Source organism: Leiobunum rupestre, chromosome 10 (assembly GCF_980474605.1).
Source record: "Leiobunum rupestre chromosome 10, qqLeiRupe1.1.hap1, whole genome shotgun sequence".
NCBI lineage: Eukaryota > Metazoa > Arthropoda > Arachnida > Opiliones > Sclerosomatidae > Leiobunum > Leiobunum rupestre.
In genome coordinates this window covers 7,076,961-7,094,267 of record NC_143393.1, presented here as the reverse complement: position 1 = coordinate 7,094,267, position 17,307 = coordinate 7,076,961, and the positions used below count along the sequence as shown (strand labels likewise).

Below are 17,307 nucleotides of genomic sequence, written 5' to 3'. Positions count from 1 at the left end.
TTAAAAAGGAAATAATCATTATTAAAAAGGAAATAATAATTTTTAAAAAATAAATAATAATTATTAAAAGGAAATAATAATTATTAAAAAGGAAATAATAATTATTAAAAGGAAATAATAATTATTAAAAATGAAATAATAATTATTAAAAAGGAAATTATAATTATTAAAAGGGAAAGAATAATTAATAAAAAAGAATAATAATTCATAAAAAAGGAATAATAATTAATAAAAAGGAAAGAATAATTAATAAAAAGGAAATAATAATTAATAAAGGGGAAGAATAATTAATCAAAAAATAATTAATAAAAGGGAAATAATAATTAATAAAAAGGAAAGAATAATGAATAAAAGGGAAAGAATAATTAATAAAAGGGAAATAATAATTAATACAGGGAAACAATAATTAATAAAGGGGAAATAATAATTAATAAAGTGAAAGAATAATTAAGAAAGGAAAATAATATTTAAAAAGGGAAAGAATAATTGATAAAAGTAAAATAATAATTAATAACGGTGTAAAATGTTAAAATTATAGATACAAGTTTTAAGAGAAGAACACTTCTCTTTTAAGGGCAACGCAAATGGCCATGTAGGGGGGAGCGTCGGGCACTTGATTAGCGTTAGTTGGTTTTCCAAGGAGAGTTTTACCGAGAGAAAACATTATTCTCCTTGGTGAAACCACGTGGTGACAATTCGCTCTCATTCGCGGATTTTTCGATTTTCTTAGCTCACCGCCAACGAACCCAGGATTTTAGGCTTAGCTAAGATTCATTTTTTTATTATGGAGAAAAGAACTGAGTTAGTTTCCGAGAATTTGACGTTGATATTTTAGATTTAACAATGTTTTGGGAAAAAATTATTTGCCAATTGAATATTTACAATCATTTGTTTTATTATATTTCTTTTGAATAATTGCATTACTTTTTTGTATAAAGGATCCGATTTGTCGGTAAGCTCGAAGACTTCACTTTCCTCGGTTATTTTCGCGACCAAAAATTAGTAAAGAATGCATGGATTTTGCTACCGCATAAGAACCACGATAGGCGGATTTATACAAAATAAACGCGGCCAATATGGTTCTGCTTTTGTTACAAAGGGAAGCGCTATGGCAGATAGCGCATGCGCAGTCGTTCTTTTTATCTATAAGATAATTTACCCCTTGCATGGCCACTTGCGTTGCCCTTTAAGAGTTATACTATATACTTGTGGTATAGGTGGTTTAGGACCGATATAGTTAAAACCTTTCTTATATAAACGCGGCGAGGGACTATGCTGTATGGTGACGGAATAGAGGATATCGCCATGGACGAACAGTCGAGATGGATTGCAGTTCTATCATTAATTTGTCCCGTTATTTTACTAACTTTGTTCAGCTGAAACAAACATATTTTGAAAACCACCGACTGTACATTCGATCTGGCACTAGGAACGAAATGGAAATCCTACAAATAAACACTTTATCGTGTTAATTAAATATAATTTGGTATAAACGGAGCCCAGGCGAATAGGGCCCACGAGGGACCCCGTAGCTGTAGGGCCCATCGAAGAAGCTCAAAGGGGGAAAGGGGGGGTGCAAATCAAGATAACCTGGGAAACGTTTTCAGGGCTTGAGGGGGGGTGCAATTTGAAAGGGCCCGCGAGTAAGTTTGACCCCGGGCCCCAGGATAATTCTGCACGGCCCTGTTTGTCCGTTACATGAAAAAAATTGTTCAGACCGTTGGTCAACTCTTACTGCACGCTTTTCCGATCCTGGACATTTATATGAAATGGCGCCTACCTCTTGTGGGGAAAGCATTATCTGAATTTTCAGTCGGTAACTTCGTTGTGCAAGATGGACAACGTGCCGCTAATATCCGTAGATTGAGCAACCAGACTCAACGATTACTCAACGGAGACAAAAATATTTACGATGAAAATTCTGTAACTTCATAAGATCGTTCATATTTTTCTAAAATAAAACGCAAACGGTTAATAAGAAGAAGCAAAATTGGGTGCATTAAGGAACCAGTAGCAGCGCCACGGTTAGGTTTCGCAGGCTAGAGCCTATTATTCACGCTATATGGGTGGTCCACAAATCTATTTCAAGGGGGCGCCGGAAAGGCCACCTCAAGTAAATTTGTAGAGCCCTAGAGAAATTTGTGGCGCTGCCAAACCTGCCATTGTAACACAAAGGCTTAAGCGGACGGTGGAGTGTGTCCTTAAAATAAAAACGGGCCCCGACTGGAAGTTAATTCGCTACTGACGATTGACAGTGCAAGATTAAAAGAAATTAAACAAAACTAAAAGAATTTGAGTATCTTTATCACGAAAATCAAACTATACAGCTGGACAGTAAAGTTCGACTCCGTCAATATCTGGTTTTTCATGGTTATGGCTCAAGTTGAACGGACACAAACAGTCGTTCCTGATGATCATTCGGGCGGGACAATTCTTAGTTTTGCAATGCAAGTACATCGTTCCGGTTTTCCCGTATCGTTTGTGAGTACGGAAAACGAATCCTTTGAATAGTAAAGACGGCAAATCGGATCTGGAACTGCGAATCAAACAAAAATCCTGCAAAAATGTCTACAGATTATAAACCATTTCAAGTTATATATTTTTATGTATGAAATTACCGGTGAAAATTTATTGATGTCGTACGCCTCAAAAACGTCATCTAAAAAAAGAACACAACAACAAATCGTCATTGCGAAAACTTTTACCATGAGTCTATAATTATGTTCCTTAAGTGTGTCAGTTAATTGAAAAATCACTGATAACTACGTGTAGAGTAACATTGAATTGACGTCATACCCGAAAAGATAAGCGTCTCTAATGATAAAAAATACGCGACAGAATTATTTGAAAAATTCAGCCCGAATTTCAGGTAGCTTCTCCTCGTCTTAGCAGAATCAACGAATACAAAATTGGCATTTTCCACTGTCTGATTCTCGGAGACTAGTGGTACAGGAAATAAGTGGAATTTTAATGATAATGTGGTCCATTAAAATCCCCGCGACTTAGTCCGAAGTTTACCAAAAATGTCTGGTAATTGTTGAAATAACACGCGAAACTGCCGAACTTATGTGAAACATACTTATAAACTTATGATGTAATTTAGACCCGATGCTTTTGGTGATGAAAGATTAAGATTGGTCGGTCGACACATTATAGGGGCAGAAATTGCCCAAAAACACTCGTAGAGTGAATCCAAACGCGATAGGCGCAGAAACCCACCAGGGTACTTTGATAAATAAACGTCTCAAAATCTAAATAAAACTTTTATTTTATTTGAAACTAGGGCTACATCGTGATATCTTTCGGGTGGTTGTGGTCGTAATTTCCGAGGTGTATCTGTCCGTGATTGATAACGACCCTAGAACGACATTTAAAATCGTTCCTGTCATTGACGCAGCCCCAATAGGTGGACGTCGACGAACTGCCCGTTTTCCTGAAAAGGAAGCCGTCGTAGGCCAGCAAAGGCTTATTTCGTGAGCTTTGCAAGAACGTGTAAGTCTGAAAACACAACAGGCATCAGGCCATTTCTACACTCACCGACGCTAATTGTACGAGTCGTGTTTACTTTATCATTTTGCGCTTGGGACGATGTCCGTGACGCTAGCACTTGGTGGAGATTATCTGAAATGCATTATAACTTTTAGTTACGGCTTTGTTAACGTTTAGAACCCTCGCCCGAATTACGGTAGAAGAATACGCATTTGGACCAAGAGCGGAAAAAAGTTTCTTTATTTATCGTACAAATTCGCATTAGGCGGGTGAATGTGAGCTTTGGAAAATTTCACAATTGATCCGTTTACAACAACCAAACTAGCTCGGCATTTAATGTGGAAGTACTCTACGCATCGCCAGTAGACGCTGGTGGCTTCCTTTTTGCCGGAAGTCTTGTGGAAAGTGTACCCGTTGTACACCAGAAAGTCCTTTCCTTGCTTATTCTTCACGTAATAAAAGTCCTAAAAATAACAACCCTATTAGCAAAAAGAATATATTCTGGTGAACAGAGAATACACGTCTGTTGATTCCCGGAAAAAACCACGCCCCTACGACTTTTCTTCGCATAATCTTCCCCCTTTCTAACGGTAGGCTAATCATATCTTCAAGGTACGATACACTCAGATGCTGTAGTCAGGCTTCGTATTCTCTGTTAATCTGAGCCCGTTTTGGGGGCCATTTCGCGCCGTATTTACCTTAGTGGCGATATTCTTCGTCAAAGAAATGCAAGCGTTACCGGTCATCCATGGTTTACCTCGAAACAGTGCCAAGGCCACTAAAGTATAGAAAAATACAATAATGTAAATTCCCACATTTAAGTTAAACGCTTTAAAACACAATTACAACGCCTGAGTCATATGATATACACATCTTTAACAGTCACAAAATGTCACGTGAAGCCAAAAAAGCGCAAAATAACAACCAACATTCTTAATAATAATCGTACATTTATTGAAACAATACCCGAAAAAAAGCGCTAATCTGTGAAGACTAAGGCCTATTCGGTGGTTCGTGAATGTGACCTTTGGTGAAACTAATGATAACGTCGTTTTCAATGACGAGACTGGCTCTGCACTTAACACGTCTGTATTCTTTGCATCGCCAATAGCTGACGTCCTTCATTTGTCTAAGACGGATACCGTCTCTCGTCTTGTGGAAGACGTAGTCGTCGAAGACCAAGTAACGTCCACCCGTCAGGCCCGCGAAATACTTGAAATCCTACGAGAAATAAAAAAGAATGAAGTATCCGCTCTACCATTTAATTCATCCAGGATGACCACAGAAATACGAAAAATATAGGAAAAAAGACAAAAAATTTTAGGATTATTATACATATTTTTTAAAAATAAATAAATGGGATGCCATGAAATGAAAACACATGGTTTTTAAAGAAAATTAGTATGCGATTTTGAGGACTTTATAGTTGTTTTTGAAAATATGAGTTAATTTTTGTGAAATAGGGACTTGGCAGCGTGACGTAGATAATACCTCACCCATGCTTTTTCCAATTGAAAAAAAAGAATACCAGCAAAGCTATGGCGTGACGTCATGCTGCCAAGTCTCTACTACCGAAAAATATGGGTTACAAATACAAAACTAATTGTTGTTAAACAATTACGATAGAAAAATAGTGAAATTATAGGACGTTGTAGACGGACATTGAAAATGTGGTCACCCTGTTAATAAAGTTGGCATCTCACCCTGGATGGAATAGGAGGACGCTTATAATCCAGCCACCTATCCACGTCTTCAACACTCTCGTAAAAGTCACCTGGAAAGCCAAAATTCCGAAAAATGGGAGGATTAAATTAACTGTATATGGTGTGAAACGATCATAATGGTCTAGGCCCGTCTTGTTTGTTACCCTAGGTCGTTCAACCCCGACCTGGTCGAAGAATCGAGCGATAGTGACGGAGGAGCAAGCGAGCTCTCCAAACGTTTCTCGGAGATTCGCGAAATTCGTTTCGACAGCGAAGTGTCTCTCCCTTTCATTCTCTCAAAAGGGAAAACTGAAGGAAAAAAACGACGCTTTAAGGAAATATATTTTATTTATTTCCAAATCTGCGAAAAATTAAATTTTCAATTATTACAAATATATATTTGTTTTGATTTAAAAAATCTTTAGCACCTCACTAGCATCATATATAAGCCCATATAATTGTACAAAAATAGTTTATCTGATTTATCCATATATATATTGAAAGTGTGATTGCGAGACTTTACTCATCCCCAACGTTTGATTGTACTGTTTTCGTTGACGACTTTAATCAAATAAATTTTCTGACTTTGGCACACAAATTGGGCAGTTTTTAAACATTCGATTTTTAATATAGATTGTACCATACGTCTATAATTAATTTTCATCATTGTGTCAGTTAGTCGCGTGCACATACTCACTATGGACAGCGAGACCTAATCAATTAGTGTTAAAACTACAAATGATGTCATTTTAGAAATGTATCTTAGTAAAAGTACTGACACGTTTACGTTGAACGCAATTATATACTTATGGTTATACAGTATAAATGACAATTTTACCCTCTAACCTTTCAAACCCCTTGTAAATTTCCGTCAGATACCAAATAGATAAACTATATCTAAGCACTATAATTTCCCAACCTACAATATGTATAAACAAAGCTTTACAAAGATGAATTGCAAATAAAAGCGTTAGAGAGTACGCTATCTGGCATTGCGTCCTTTATCTGGGATGATTGTGATAAGCTCTGTAGCTGGAAATTTCTCCATCCGTCATGATAACGCGCGCTCTGCAATTCTGTTTGCCGTACTCGGTACACTTCCAATAGACGGAATTCATTTGACGATTGCACCTATTTTTGTTGAAGCGGAATCCGTCGTAGACCAAAATCGCCTTATCTTTGCGGCTGCTAACGTAATGGAAAGTCTGAAATGTTTCCAGCTTCATTAACAATCCTTCGAGATAAAACAATAAACGAGGCTTCGTATAACGCTCTTCCAACGCGTCTACGTATACGCGTAGAAAAATAGAATATACTTGAGCTTTCTACGCGTACCCGTAAACGTTCTGAAGAGGGTTTTAAACCTCACTGAGCAACGATACCTGGTTCAGGGGATTAGCAATGCGCGTTAAAGTTTGAATTTCTCGGCCCAATTCGTCGAAGACATACACTGAATAATATATAAATGTAATAAATATTAGTGTCGGTTCTACTAGGTTTTTAGGCGTTGATATGACGAAGTTGATAATATAGATTGTTAAAATCAGAAGTACATAATATGTCTCTTTGAGAAGTATCCATCTCCCGATACTGCTAAGGTTATTTTCTTGAAATGCGTACCTCTGTAGATTGAACCCTTTGGAGCCCTGCCTCGATCCTACGTTTATGCCCGAAATGGATACTCCTCTCGTAAAATATGCTTCTGGTATAATTTAAAAGAATTTAAGACTACGTATTGAAAAATATATCTTGCATTTGGTATTTCTTTATTTTCTTCAGTTGGAAAGACAAATATAAATGATGTATACACACCAGAGGTATTTCCGTTCAGGAAAGTGAAATATTACAGTTTTAGCCACCCCCCAAAATATACAAACATGAAAATCGTAGCCAAATAAACAGTCCTTCACGTTGTTCAACTTTTTGGACCTACACTTTAATATTTCGTTTTGTAACAGGTAACTGCGTGACAATTTTTATAAGCCGAACTATAGAAATTTTCAGGCGTCCGTGTTTGTAAATTTTCGTGGGTACAAAAACCATAAGTTTATAAGTACATTCGCGTAAGTGTGTCGGTTTGCTAAATGCTATGACTGTGATTAATCTTTACTGAGAGCCATTTCGAGAATGACACACATTTTGGTGATCGTTTGACTTAAAGGGTGTGAACTTCCATGTTTAACAGACGCTAGAGATGATTAACGCTAGTCGTATCGCGGGTTATCAGACGATTTTTCGATTTAGATTCTACAACCTTTAAGTCATTAAGCCTAATAGGCGCTCTTTGTGTCACAGTGAGCGAGCGGGGAGCAAATAACCAACACCACATAATCTTAGGCACTTATCTTTATTGGGATATGATGTACGTTTTACGTCATTCACACAGCTGTCAGTAATTATTAAACGACACACTTATTGAATGCAGTCATAGACTTATGCTAAAACTGTACGTTGAAATTGGGGGGTCGTGGAAAAATGATCAGGTTATTAACTTCGGCCATTTCAGTGACCTTTCGGATGGTGACCGGGTCTCGTTCGTGGACGTGTTCCCCTTTATAACTAACGATCTTGCCGTCGGCTTGCGTCACCCTGGCCCGGCAGTTGAGTCTGCTGTAACAAGAGCACAACCAGTAGACAACATCATTCGTAGTTCGATTCTTGGTAAATAGATGCCCGTCGTATATTAACTGATAATTGTTACTCCTGGTACGGACCATTTTAAAATTCTGCAATCGAATAACACAATGGGTTAAAATATACCTTCAATTTTAAAATATGGAAATTGCGTACTTGGTCCAACACTGCCAGCCCTCTTAAAGTCATCGGTTCCGGAATAAATGTACCTGAGAAAAACAACACACATCACTATTTGTTCCAAGGATAAGCGTATTTATTTGTAACGTATTAATTTCACTCGGGAGATATTTTTGCTCAAAAAATAACTTTAATTCGATGAATTTTTCATTGACAAATTTATTTTAGGCGTACATTAAAGAGATTATTTTGAGTCTGTGCGGCTCCGTAAAACGCATACTGGGGTTGATATGGGGTGTATATGGTCATTGACGGTACCAACGATGAAATCCTGGATAGTTTTAACGCGGGCGTGGCATCTCAGGTTACGGTACTGCGTGCAGTGCCAGTAAGTGACCTTATTTCTGTCGTTGATCATGTGCTTGTAGAAAGTGTAACCCTTGTAAACTAAGCACGAGGAACCTCTGGTATTCTCCGTAAAAGTGGCTTTCTGAAAGTAATCGTTCAATTAAATAAGCTCTAAATGAGATAGTATAGCGAGTGACGCTTACATCTAGATGCATAAGATCAGGTCTGATAGCGTCTTCTTCTTTATTGAGACCTGGGGAAGGAGGGTAGTTGCATTTTAGGAGGGAAGGGTACTATAATATTTGCCTTGTCTATAGTTCCAGTACCACCCCTTTATTTTGGAATTTAGCACTTTTTACATTAGTATAGAAAATACTATCCTCTATGGGTAAAAATGTTTGGACAATTTTAAATTCAATAGTTGACACGCTACTAAAAGCTACTACACTTTGATCTTAGGCAAACATTGAAGAAGATTATTATTAAATTAAAAAAATTACAAATTAATCTATTTTGTATAAAATATTTTATTTACACAAAATGTTTTAGTAAATTGTAAAAAAAATATTTTATCTACACAAAATGTTTTAGTAAATTGTAAAAAAAATATTTTATCTACACAAAATGTTTTAGTAAATTGTAAAAAAAGTATGCAAGATAATTACAAAATATGCAGGAAATTGATGTCTTGCTAAAATTTTTACCTTTCTGGTAATAATCGTGTCAAAACAAAACGCACAAACACCCAAAGAATTCAAATTTAGATGTTATTGAACTTACAAAATGACGGATACTTCATTGTGTTAGTACATTTTATTTTTGAACAATTAAAATGCATCTTAAATGCCCAAACATTATTTAAATTTTAATCTAGTTTTAACCAAGATGAAAACATTTAATTTTTACGATTTTGAAAATATAAAAGAAGAACACGACATTTGCATTATATTTCACTAACTGATCAACTAAAAATCATCCAAATCATTTGAAGAAATACTAAAGAGAAAAGGCAAAGGTCGTGGAACTGGAACTTAAACGGTTAACTACAGTTTTAAATGTATGAGAATTGATTTAACAATAAACAAGCAAAATACTTTATTTAACCAGAATTTTTAAACGTTTTCAAAATGGTGATCGTGTTGTCCGACTATGGCGACCACCAAATCGCCGCGAGTGGTTAAACGTCCACGACATTTCTGTGTTTTATATCGGCGGCATATCCAGTAGGTTTTGTCTCGATGCTCTCTCTGTCTGTAGTAATGATAACCATTGTACGTCGCAATGTGTTTTCTATTCTTACTGCTGATAAGACCGATGGTTCTACTTAGTATATAGTTTTGGTAGTCAGCTGAACATAGCAAAAAAACAAAAACATTGTTAGTAAAATAAACGTGGATGCTATACCAGTATCAAAATGAAACGAAGTATATAATTTATCTCTTACAAGATAAGTATCCCTATAGGATGTAAAAATCATGTAACATTTACAAAACTAGATGCAATTTTAATTTGCGCGATTTTCCCGCCAAACCGCGGAAGCATACACATCGAAGATCCAAATATGTGACGTGTATTAATCAAAACATTTTGAAAAATCCGTAGGGGGCCGCGAACTCGCGTGTTTCAAGCAGTATAAGGTGATGAATACTTTACTGTAAGAGGTATATTATTTACTTGTGGCATAAGTAAAATAAATGCGACATTTTTAATAACAGTATTTTATTCGACAAAAAATAAATAACGAATATGAAGATGATTTTGCGATAATTTACAATTTTTCTCGCGGGTGATTGTGAACTCCGATTTGAGAGACCACAATGTTGTCTCGCGTTTTAAGTCGACTTCTACATTTATGACGCTTGTAACGTCGACAGACCCAGTAGGTTGTACCATGATAAACCCTTTCGCTGTAGTAAAAATGTCCTGCGTACGTCATCATTGGGTTTGCATTCAGACGGCTAATGAAACTGATCACGTTACCTGAAGGGAAATGTAAGTGCGCATCAAATATACTTACATAAAAGTAGGTGTGATATGACTCCAGTAAAAGAATTAGTCACGGTTTCAAACACATTTTATTTGTCAACTGTGTAGATGTATTTGTTAGCAGGTTCCACCATGTACGAAGAATGAGAAGCGAGCGAGAAAAAGCTGTACATTCTAAGACACGTTTTATGGCAAGCTTCTCATCCTCCTTACATACAGGATCTTTGGTACTGTTTACAACTCTTGCATAGGGTGATTGTGATTTCCGCTTACCGCGACTACAACATTGCCTCGCGTTTTCACGCGCCCTTTACAATGAATGCTACTATGGCGTCTGCAAACCCAGTAGGTTGTTCCACGATGTGTTCTTTCATTATAGTAATAATGACCCGCGTATGTCATAATAGGTTTCCCTTTCGGCCGGATTATAAAACTGATGGCAATGTCGTCGTAGTTACCTGTAGGAAATAGGTTTTAGTCCCTTTAAATACATACGTTTTAAAATAATATTACCTTATGTTACGAGTTTTAAACTTAAATAACTCGCGTGTCATTTTTTTCAAAAAATTTTTATTTTAAAGGTAAATGTTTACAGTTGTTGAAGGAAATGATTGTGATCGAAAACCATCTCGACCACCTTTGGTCGTTTTTAAACGATCGGGACATATATCAGTCTTGCAATGATAATGTATGGACAATTTTAGTGTATATAAAAAATCCACCTCACACTGTTAAGTCAGCTCTTTCCCTTTAATCATTTGTTACATCAAACTAACGTCTTATGACGCCACTGAAGCACACGACGTTGAAGTTTTTCCTCCTCCCTCTCGTGCCGGGGGTCATTTTCCCTGAACAGAAACATTCTTGCCAAAAGTATACACTCTTTTTCGCGGTATTTTCCATGTTTGGTTTTCCCCCTTTCAGCCCCATCCCCCATTACAAGAACCCAAAGAGTGGATGCTAGACTCGCCGCAAAGGGCAGAGGCATGGCCGACGAGCGGGAGGCGAGTAAGAGGGGTCAAATAAAGGCACGAAAAAGAGTGTATAATCACGCGTAAAATACAAAATAAGAAATAATATCCACTTTCAAGACCTAAAAAAGGAAAACCTCCATCAAACAGTAAGTTCCGAGAACAGTTCAACACGCGACGCAAAGTGAACCTTTCAATTTATAAATCGTTGTTTATTTCAATTACATTAATTAGCACAAAATTTGTACACCTTTTTGTTGTGATGATAAAAATTTTAAATATTGTGTTTAGTTATTAACCCGACTAAATTATAGGACTACTTTCTGGATTCGATTACGCCATGATTGTGACTGGAGAATGTTTGAATGATTATATTATTGCAATCGGACACGGCCCGGGCTTTACAACTGAGTTTGCAGTATTGGCTGCATCGCCAATAAGTGCCTTCGGGACCTATGCGGTACTTCATGTAATCGTGACCGTTGAAAATAAGTTTCGGTTGATTTCGTTGCGTCATCGTAAAGTAATATTCACCCTGAAAAAGGAAAACGTTAAATTACGATCATCAAACGAGAGATTTGTTTAATACCTGTGGACATTTGCGCCTTGGTCCACCCTGCTCTAACAACCTAGTGAGCTGGACGTAATTTTCTAACGCACCTATTCCTGTAAAGAGCAGTTATTGTTAATTTATGGAGATATGTTTTTTTAATATAAGCGTGAGTCGACTATTCTTAAACTACAAGAAAAGTAAATAATTCATAAATACTTTATTTGACTTCGTGAAAGTTATTCGCGCGTTTACAGTAAAGAAATTATTACAATGGCACGGTGACTACAATAAAGTCAAATTGCAATTTCGATCGGGAGGCGGCGAATGATTATGTTCTTTATTATTGGAATACGCTAAACCGTTGATGGTTTTTACTTTGACACGGCATTTGGCTTTCTGGTACTCCGAACAGGCCCAGTAGTTGTCCGTCTTGGGACCAAAGAGTTGCTTGTAAAAATGAAATCCTTCGTAGATCATCATGTCGTTACCCCGAACACTCTTAGTGTATTTCTGCGGGAACCGGAACACGTGTTAATTTTTGTCATTGCTAATCCCTTATCCGTCCTGTCCCGATCAACATGGCACGAATGTATTAATTTTTACCATGTATATCAACCTATATCATTATTAACCTTTCTACAATCTGGGGCTTGGATGGATGGTGCCTTTCCGCATTTTACGTAAATCAGAGGACAGATTTGTATTGTTGACTCGATGTACAAAACGTTTCTGGTATTGGGATTTTTAACTTACGTAGATAATTACTTGTAAAGCGTAGAAAAATACCACTAGAAATACGAGTACAATGGTGTGTGATATTAAAATTTTCACATAATTTTGCTCAATCGATGAGTGATAAAATTTATTTCGCGTTAAGCCTTGCCAATAAAAATAGCAAAGTTTCAAAACAATTTCATAACTAACGTCATAATAACAAAACCAAGGACAGACTACCTAATATCGTCCGATATTTATGGTAGAAATGAAAACATTCATGAGCATAGCTTACAGGAATTTGAGTGCCCGGTTCGGGTCTGTAGCTAATCGTGGACAAACTGAAGGCGCGATTATGCGCAAATGGTTCGGTCACGGCTGAAAATAAATAATTAAAGATTCAGATTAAACAAACAAACATGTTTCGTATGATCAAGAACGTATTTAGGTGGGCAGCACCATGTTCGCCAAGTGATTCCCGGAAGAAAAGTTAGGTCCCTCTGCTTTTCCTCTCAGTGTAAACTTTCCCCCTTTCACTGTGTAAGGGGGGAGAACACTCAGGTTCGTTCAGGCTCTTTATCTCTCTCTCTCTTTGTAGGTGGATAATATCATCCGGGGATCATGGAAACAGTGGCTATAGTTGCGGCTTCATATTCTCCGTGTTAACCTCAATACATTCTTGATACGATACATCAAAATGGCGACTTCAAATGAAGGACTAGCGAATAATTCGTGAAATAGCATTTTAATTCAATCTTTGATATCGACATCTTATTTAAATTGATGAATTTTTCACCATAGGTGATCGCGCGTGGTGATTTGACTCGGGCTATGACTATGATGCACGTTGTTCTCGTAAATGAGGCCATCGACGGTCTTTATGATCACTTTGCACTTGGATTTTTGGTATTCGGAGCACCTCCAGTAATTGTTGTATTTCGCTTCGTTCGCGTTTTGTTTGTAGAAGCTGAAGCCGTTGTAAATCAGCAAATCGTTGCCCCTTTGACTAAGAGCGTACTTGAGGTTCTAATGAAATGAAATCACCTTCAGCGTTATTACCAAAAGCGAATGACGCTTTAAAAGTAGCCCAGTGTGACCAGAGAAATGCGTCGAAACTTTTGTAGGAAATTTAGAGGCGAAAAGGAAAATATACAAAAGAAAATAGGCTTAACATATGAACCCAAAAAGCAAAAATAATACAAATTGGAAGATAAAAAAGGGGAATAAATGAATACATTGCTCAAAGGAGCTTCTAGAAACACGGAACTAAATAAAATTGAAAATAAAATAAGCACAACCAGTAAAATGACTGGAAAATAAGCAAGATATACGAAAAAAAGGTGACATTAATAGAATTTATAGTTAGACATTGAAAATAAATAGGAAATATAGTTAGTCTGGTCACCCTGGTAGGTCACTCACGCTGGGGTTGGGTGCCATCACGTATGACCACTGCGACATAGTGCGTCCTCTCAGAATTTTATTTATTTCTAGAAAGTAGATCGTAAAACGAATTAACGAAGGCAGTTCGAAAAAACCCGCGTTTTAAGAAATTGGGAAGAAATAAATACAACGTGAACGAATTTAGAAATCAATTTATTGTTGTAAGAATACGGTGAAGGTCCGCTAGGTGGTTATGTTCAGCTTTGTTTGAGATATTCAAGACTTCGCATTCGCGCCCGGAACTTGATTTTCTTCATTTGAGCGCCATACCTAAAGTGGTCGTACGTGGGACCACTCATTTGCTTGTAATAGATGTTGCAGTTGTAAACCATCTTCTCCTGTCCCCTTTTACTGCGGATCAAAATAATTTCCTAAAAAGAATAATGCCGTTGTAATATATACTATAAATAAAAAATCTTGATAAAAAGTCCAAATAAGAATTAAAGAATTTTATTGATAAAAAAGTTAATCGTGATTAAAAATTATTAATTTCAATTAGAAGTTAATAGTTTGCAAAATGAACATAATTGAATAACGATTTAACCACTTTTAAATGACGATTTAAGCATTTTTGAACGACAATTTAAGCGTTTTTGAATCACGATTAAAGCATTTTTAAATCACGATTTAATCTATCATTAACGATTAAACCCCTTTAATGTAAAACAATGGAAATATTACCGTTAATTTAAATAAGGAATAACGCAGTACTTTGGCAGAATATGCCTTCGACTCCTAATTTTGTAACCGCCTCTAAGGCATATTCTGCCGAAGTATTGCATTTTTGCTTATTAAAATTAATATATAACTTTATACATAATTCAATGACCATTAGTGGCTCTTTCCCGTAAAAATATCTATTTAATTATAATTAATTAAGAGTTAATATTGTTCAACCTTGTGAAGTATTAACTTTTTGTCTTTCGAGAGGTAGATCATTAAGACAGTAAAAATGAAACTTACTCCACTATCCAAAGTTAATGGTCAGTTTCCATCCTTGACAATAATCTTCACGAAACCTGAACCAATTAAGATAAAAATTAGACTCAAGTCGTAAGCTTAGTTCGAATCCGGTTTCGAAACTAATCAACACATTTTCATATCGAGAGTATTTATTTAAGAACGATTACATATTTAAAATGCGATATCCGCTGGATGATTATGGTCGTCGATTTTGCGTACTAGTCGATCGTCTTGGGTCTTCAGTCGAACGTGGCATTTGCTTTTGTAGTAGTTCTTGCAATACCAGTAAGCGTAACCGGCATACATTCGCTCTTTGTAGAAAGTATATCCTTGGTACAGAATCGCTGGGTTTCCTTTTGGGTTGACTACGAACGATAACACCTACAAAATTGTCGTAGTTGCCATTAGTGTTTTGCGATTAGCTTTTCTATATTTGTCAACCAAGGGGAAGGACGCTATGCATTACGATGTCCTATTAATTATGATATGTATTAAATTATGATGAAATGTTTAGTTCACGATTAAATTCGTTAACTGGTTTAATTTACGATTGAAATGATGAAATTACTATCGAAATGATTTAGTCGTAAAATTTTTAAAAACAACTTAATCATTACCAACGGTATTTATTCTATTTAATCATAATTTATTCTATTTAATCATAATTTAATCTGTTCAATCACGATTTAATCCGTTCAATCGTGATTTAATCCATTCAATCGTGATTTAATCCGTTCAATCGCGATTTAATCCGTTCAATCGTGATTTAATCCGTTCAATCGCGATTTAATCCGTTCAATCACGATTTAATCCGTTCAATCGCGATTTAATCCGTTCAATCGCGATTTAATCCGTTCAATCGTGATTTAATCCGTTCAATCACGATTTAATCCGTTCAATCATTATTTGATATACTTCAATCGTGAACTATCAATTTAATCATGATTTAATACACTTCAATCGTGAACTAAAAACTTAATTATGATTTAAACTTTTTAATCATGGCTGGATCCATTTAATCAGTTTACTAATAACGTTAGTGAGCTGCCCCTCGTTTTCAACTTACGTCGTTGGTATTCGACCTATCCGCATTGGAGATGAGGTATCTATTAGGTTTGGCCCTTCTGATGACATACCCTAAAATATAATAACAATTCTAAAATGTTGCCATGTACGGGACGCGGGAGCCGGTTAAATTGCCAGGATTTCAAATAATACAAATATCTAATTCAAATAATACAAATATCTAATGCAAATGTGGGGTAAACATTAATTTTCAAAAAGTTATTTATTTCGAGTAGTACAAGTCGGAAAGATGGTTATGTTGGTGAATTTTGCAAACCAGTTGATTGCCTCTCGTCTTTAGCCTAACGTGGCACTTATATTTGTAGTAATCTTTGCAATTCCAGTATGTGTACTCCTTGTTTTCACGCTCCCTGTTGAATTGGAATCCTTGGTACCGCAAACCGATCTTTCCTCTGGCGTTTGTACAGAACTCCAACACCTGCAATTGATCGATTTAAAAACGCTATATCTTTTAACATAAGTAACATAATACCCCTAAGTATGACATTAAGAAAATGTTCTACTACATCCTTTCTTCACAGTGACGTCAAATTTTTTTCGAAATAGCGCCACTCGGTAGCGGCGGCATGAACTAATCTAACCCAACTTCCGGGAACGTGATTCCCGCGGTTTTGAAAACAGTAATTTTTAGGCTTAAGGCGTATAGCCGCACTAATTTCGTTTTCACCACGGTAACTTTAACAACGGAAGAAATTAAAGAAATTGTATGTATTTTCCCCAACAATATTAAATATTTATATCGGGCAAATGGTATTATATTAGAAATTCACCAACAACTCGAAATTTGTGGATCACTAGTGTAGTATATTGAGAAGATCAATCTCATTGATGTTTATCAATGTTATGCACAAAATACTGTAGACGTTAAAAAACCTTCAGCTTGTTACGTTTTTAATGTAAAAAGTTTTCTCATTTAGTTAACGAATATTTTATTACAATTTCTTCTAGATTTTTACTATTATAATTTGAAAACATTTGTATTTTGTACCCGGTTTTGTCCGCTGTGATCAAAATAAAAATGAATTGATGAATCAAAATGTATGAATTAACCTTTTTCAAACTTCTGGAATAACTTTTACAATTGCTAATTACGCAATAAAAATATTTTTTTCAGTTAAAACTTTGAAAATGACCCTAATAATATTTAGTATTTAGGTATAATTTTCCGATAGAGTTAGGCCTAATAAGCCGACTACCATAGCGGCCATTTTATTTCTTACATTGGGTACCTCATAATATTTTGTAGCGCTATATGATTGGCTAAATTTGAATTCTGACTCCTTTTCGATGACCAATA

General features: G+C 36.0%; 2 protein-coding genes and 2 long non-coding RNA genes across 6 annotated transcripts; all 4 read right to left on the bottom strand.

The window, feature by feature from the left end:
* Nucleotides 1-3,728: 3,728 nt before the first annotated feature.
* Nucleotides 3,729-6,649, bottom strand: LOC149923501 (uncharacterized). Its single transcript, XR_016477103.1, has 6 exons — nucleotides 6,575-6,649; nucleotides 5,621-6,397; nucleotides 5,193-5,553; nucleotides 4,439-4,710; nucleotides 4,188-4,267; nucleotides 3,729-3,953 (listed from the first exon to the last, which is right to left on the bottom strand). It is a non-coding gene; the product is annotated as an uncharacterized LOC149923501 (long non-coding RNA).
* A 686-nt stretch (nucleotides 6,650-7,335) lies between these two features.
* LOC149923500 (FLYWCH-type zinc finger-containing protein 1-like) lies at nucleotides 7,336-8,025 on the bottom strand. The gene is made up of 2 exons (XM_090161316.1): nucleotides 7,983-8,025; nucleotides 7,336-7,918 (listed from the first exon to the last, which is right to left on the bottom strand). The coding sequence occupies exons 1-2, from the start codon at nucleotides 8,013-8,015 to the stop codon at nucleotides 7,631-7,633; spliced, it is 321 nt and encodes a 106-aa protein (XP_090017442.1). The 5' UTR covers nucleotides 8,016-8,025; the 3' UTR covers nucleotides 7,336-7,630.
* A 126-nt stretch (nucleotides 8,026-8,151) lies between these two features.
* Nucleotides 8,152-8,546, bottom strand: LOC149923499 (uncharacterized). The gene is made up of 2 exons (XM_090161939.1): nucleotides 8,498-8,546; nucleotides 8,152-8,436 (listed from the first exon to the last, which is right to left on the bottom strand). The coding sequence occupies exons 1-2, from the start codon at nucleotides 8,507-8,509 to the stop codon at nucleotides 8,191-8,193; spliced, it is 258 nt and encodes an 85-aa protein (XP_090018065.1). The 5' UTR covers nucleotides 8,510-8,546; the 3' UTR covers nucleotides 8,152-8,190.
* A 3,506-nt stretch (nucleotides 8,547-12,052) lies between these two features.
* LOC149923498 (uncharacterized) lies at nucleotides 12,053-16,242 on the bottom strand. 3 transcript variants are annotated; one of them, XR_016476980.1, is made up of 6 exons: nucleotides 15,991-16,242; nucleotides 14,925-15,305; nucleotides 14,090-14,332; nucleotides 13,941-14,008; nucleotides 12,814-13,544; nucleotides 12,053-12,314 (listed from the first exon to the last, which is right to left on the bottom strand). It is a non-coding gene; the product is annotated as an uncharacterized LOC149923498 (long non-coding RNA). The 3 variants fall into 3 exon arrangements; XR_016476981.1 differs by lacking the exon at nucleotides 15,991-16,242 and having other exon boundaries at nucleotides 14,925-15,354; XR_016476982.1 differs by lacking the exons at nucleotides 14,925-15,305; nucleotides 15,991-16,242 and adding an exon at nucleotides 14,859-14,888.
* Nucleotides 16,243-17,307: the final 1,065 nt, after the last annotated feature.

Coding starts and splice junctions, on each gene's coding strand:
- LOC149923500 (XM_090161316.1), bottom strand. CDS start 8,015: ATGACTTTAAGAGGGCTGGCAGTGTTGGACCAA. Junction 7,919..7,982: donor GGCTGGCAGTGTTGGACCAA/GTACGCAATTTC, acceptor ATTCGATTGCAG/AATTTTAAAATGGTCCGTAC.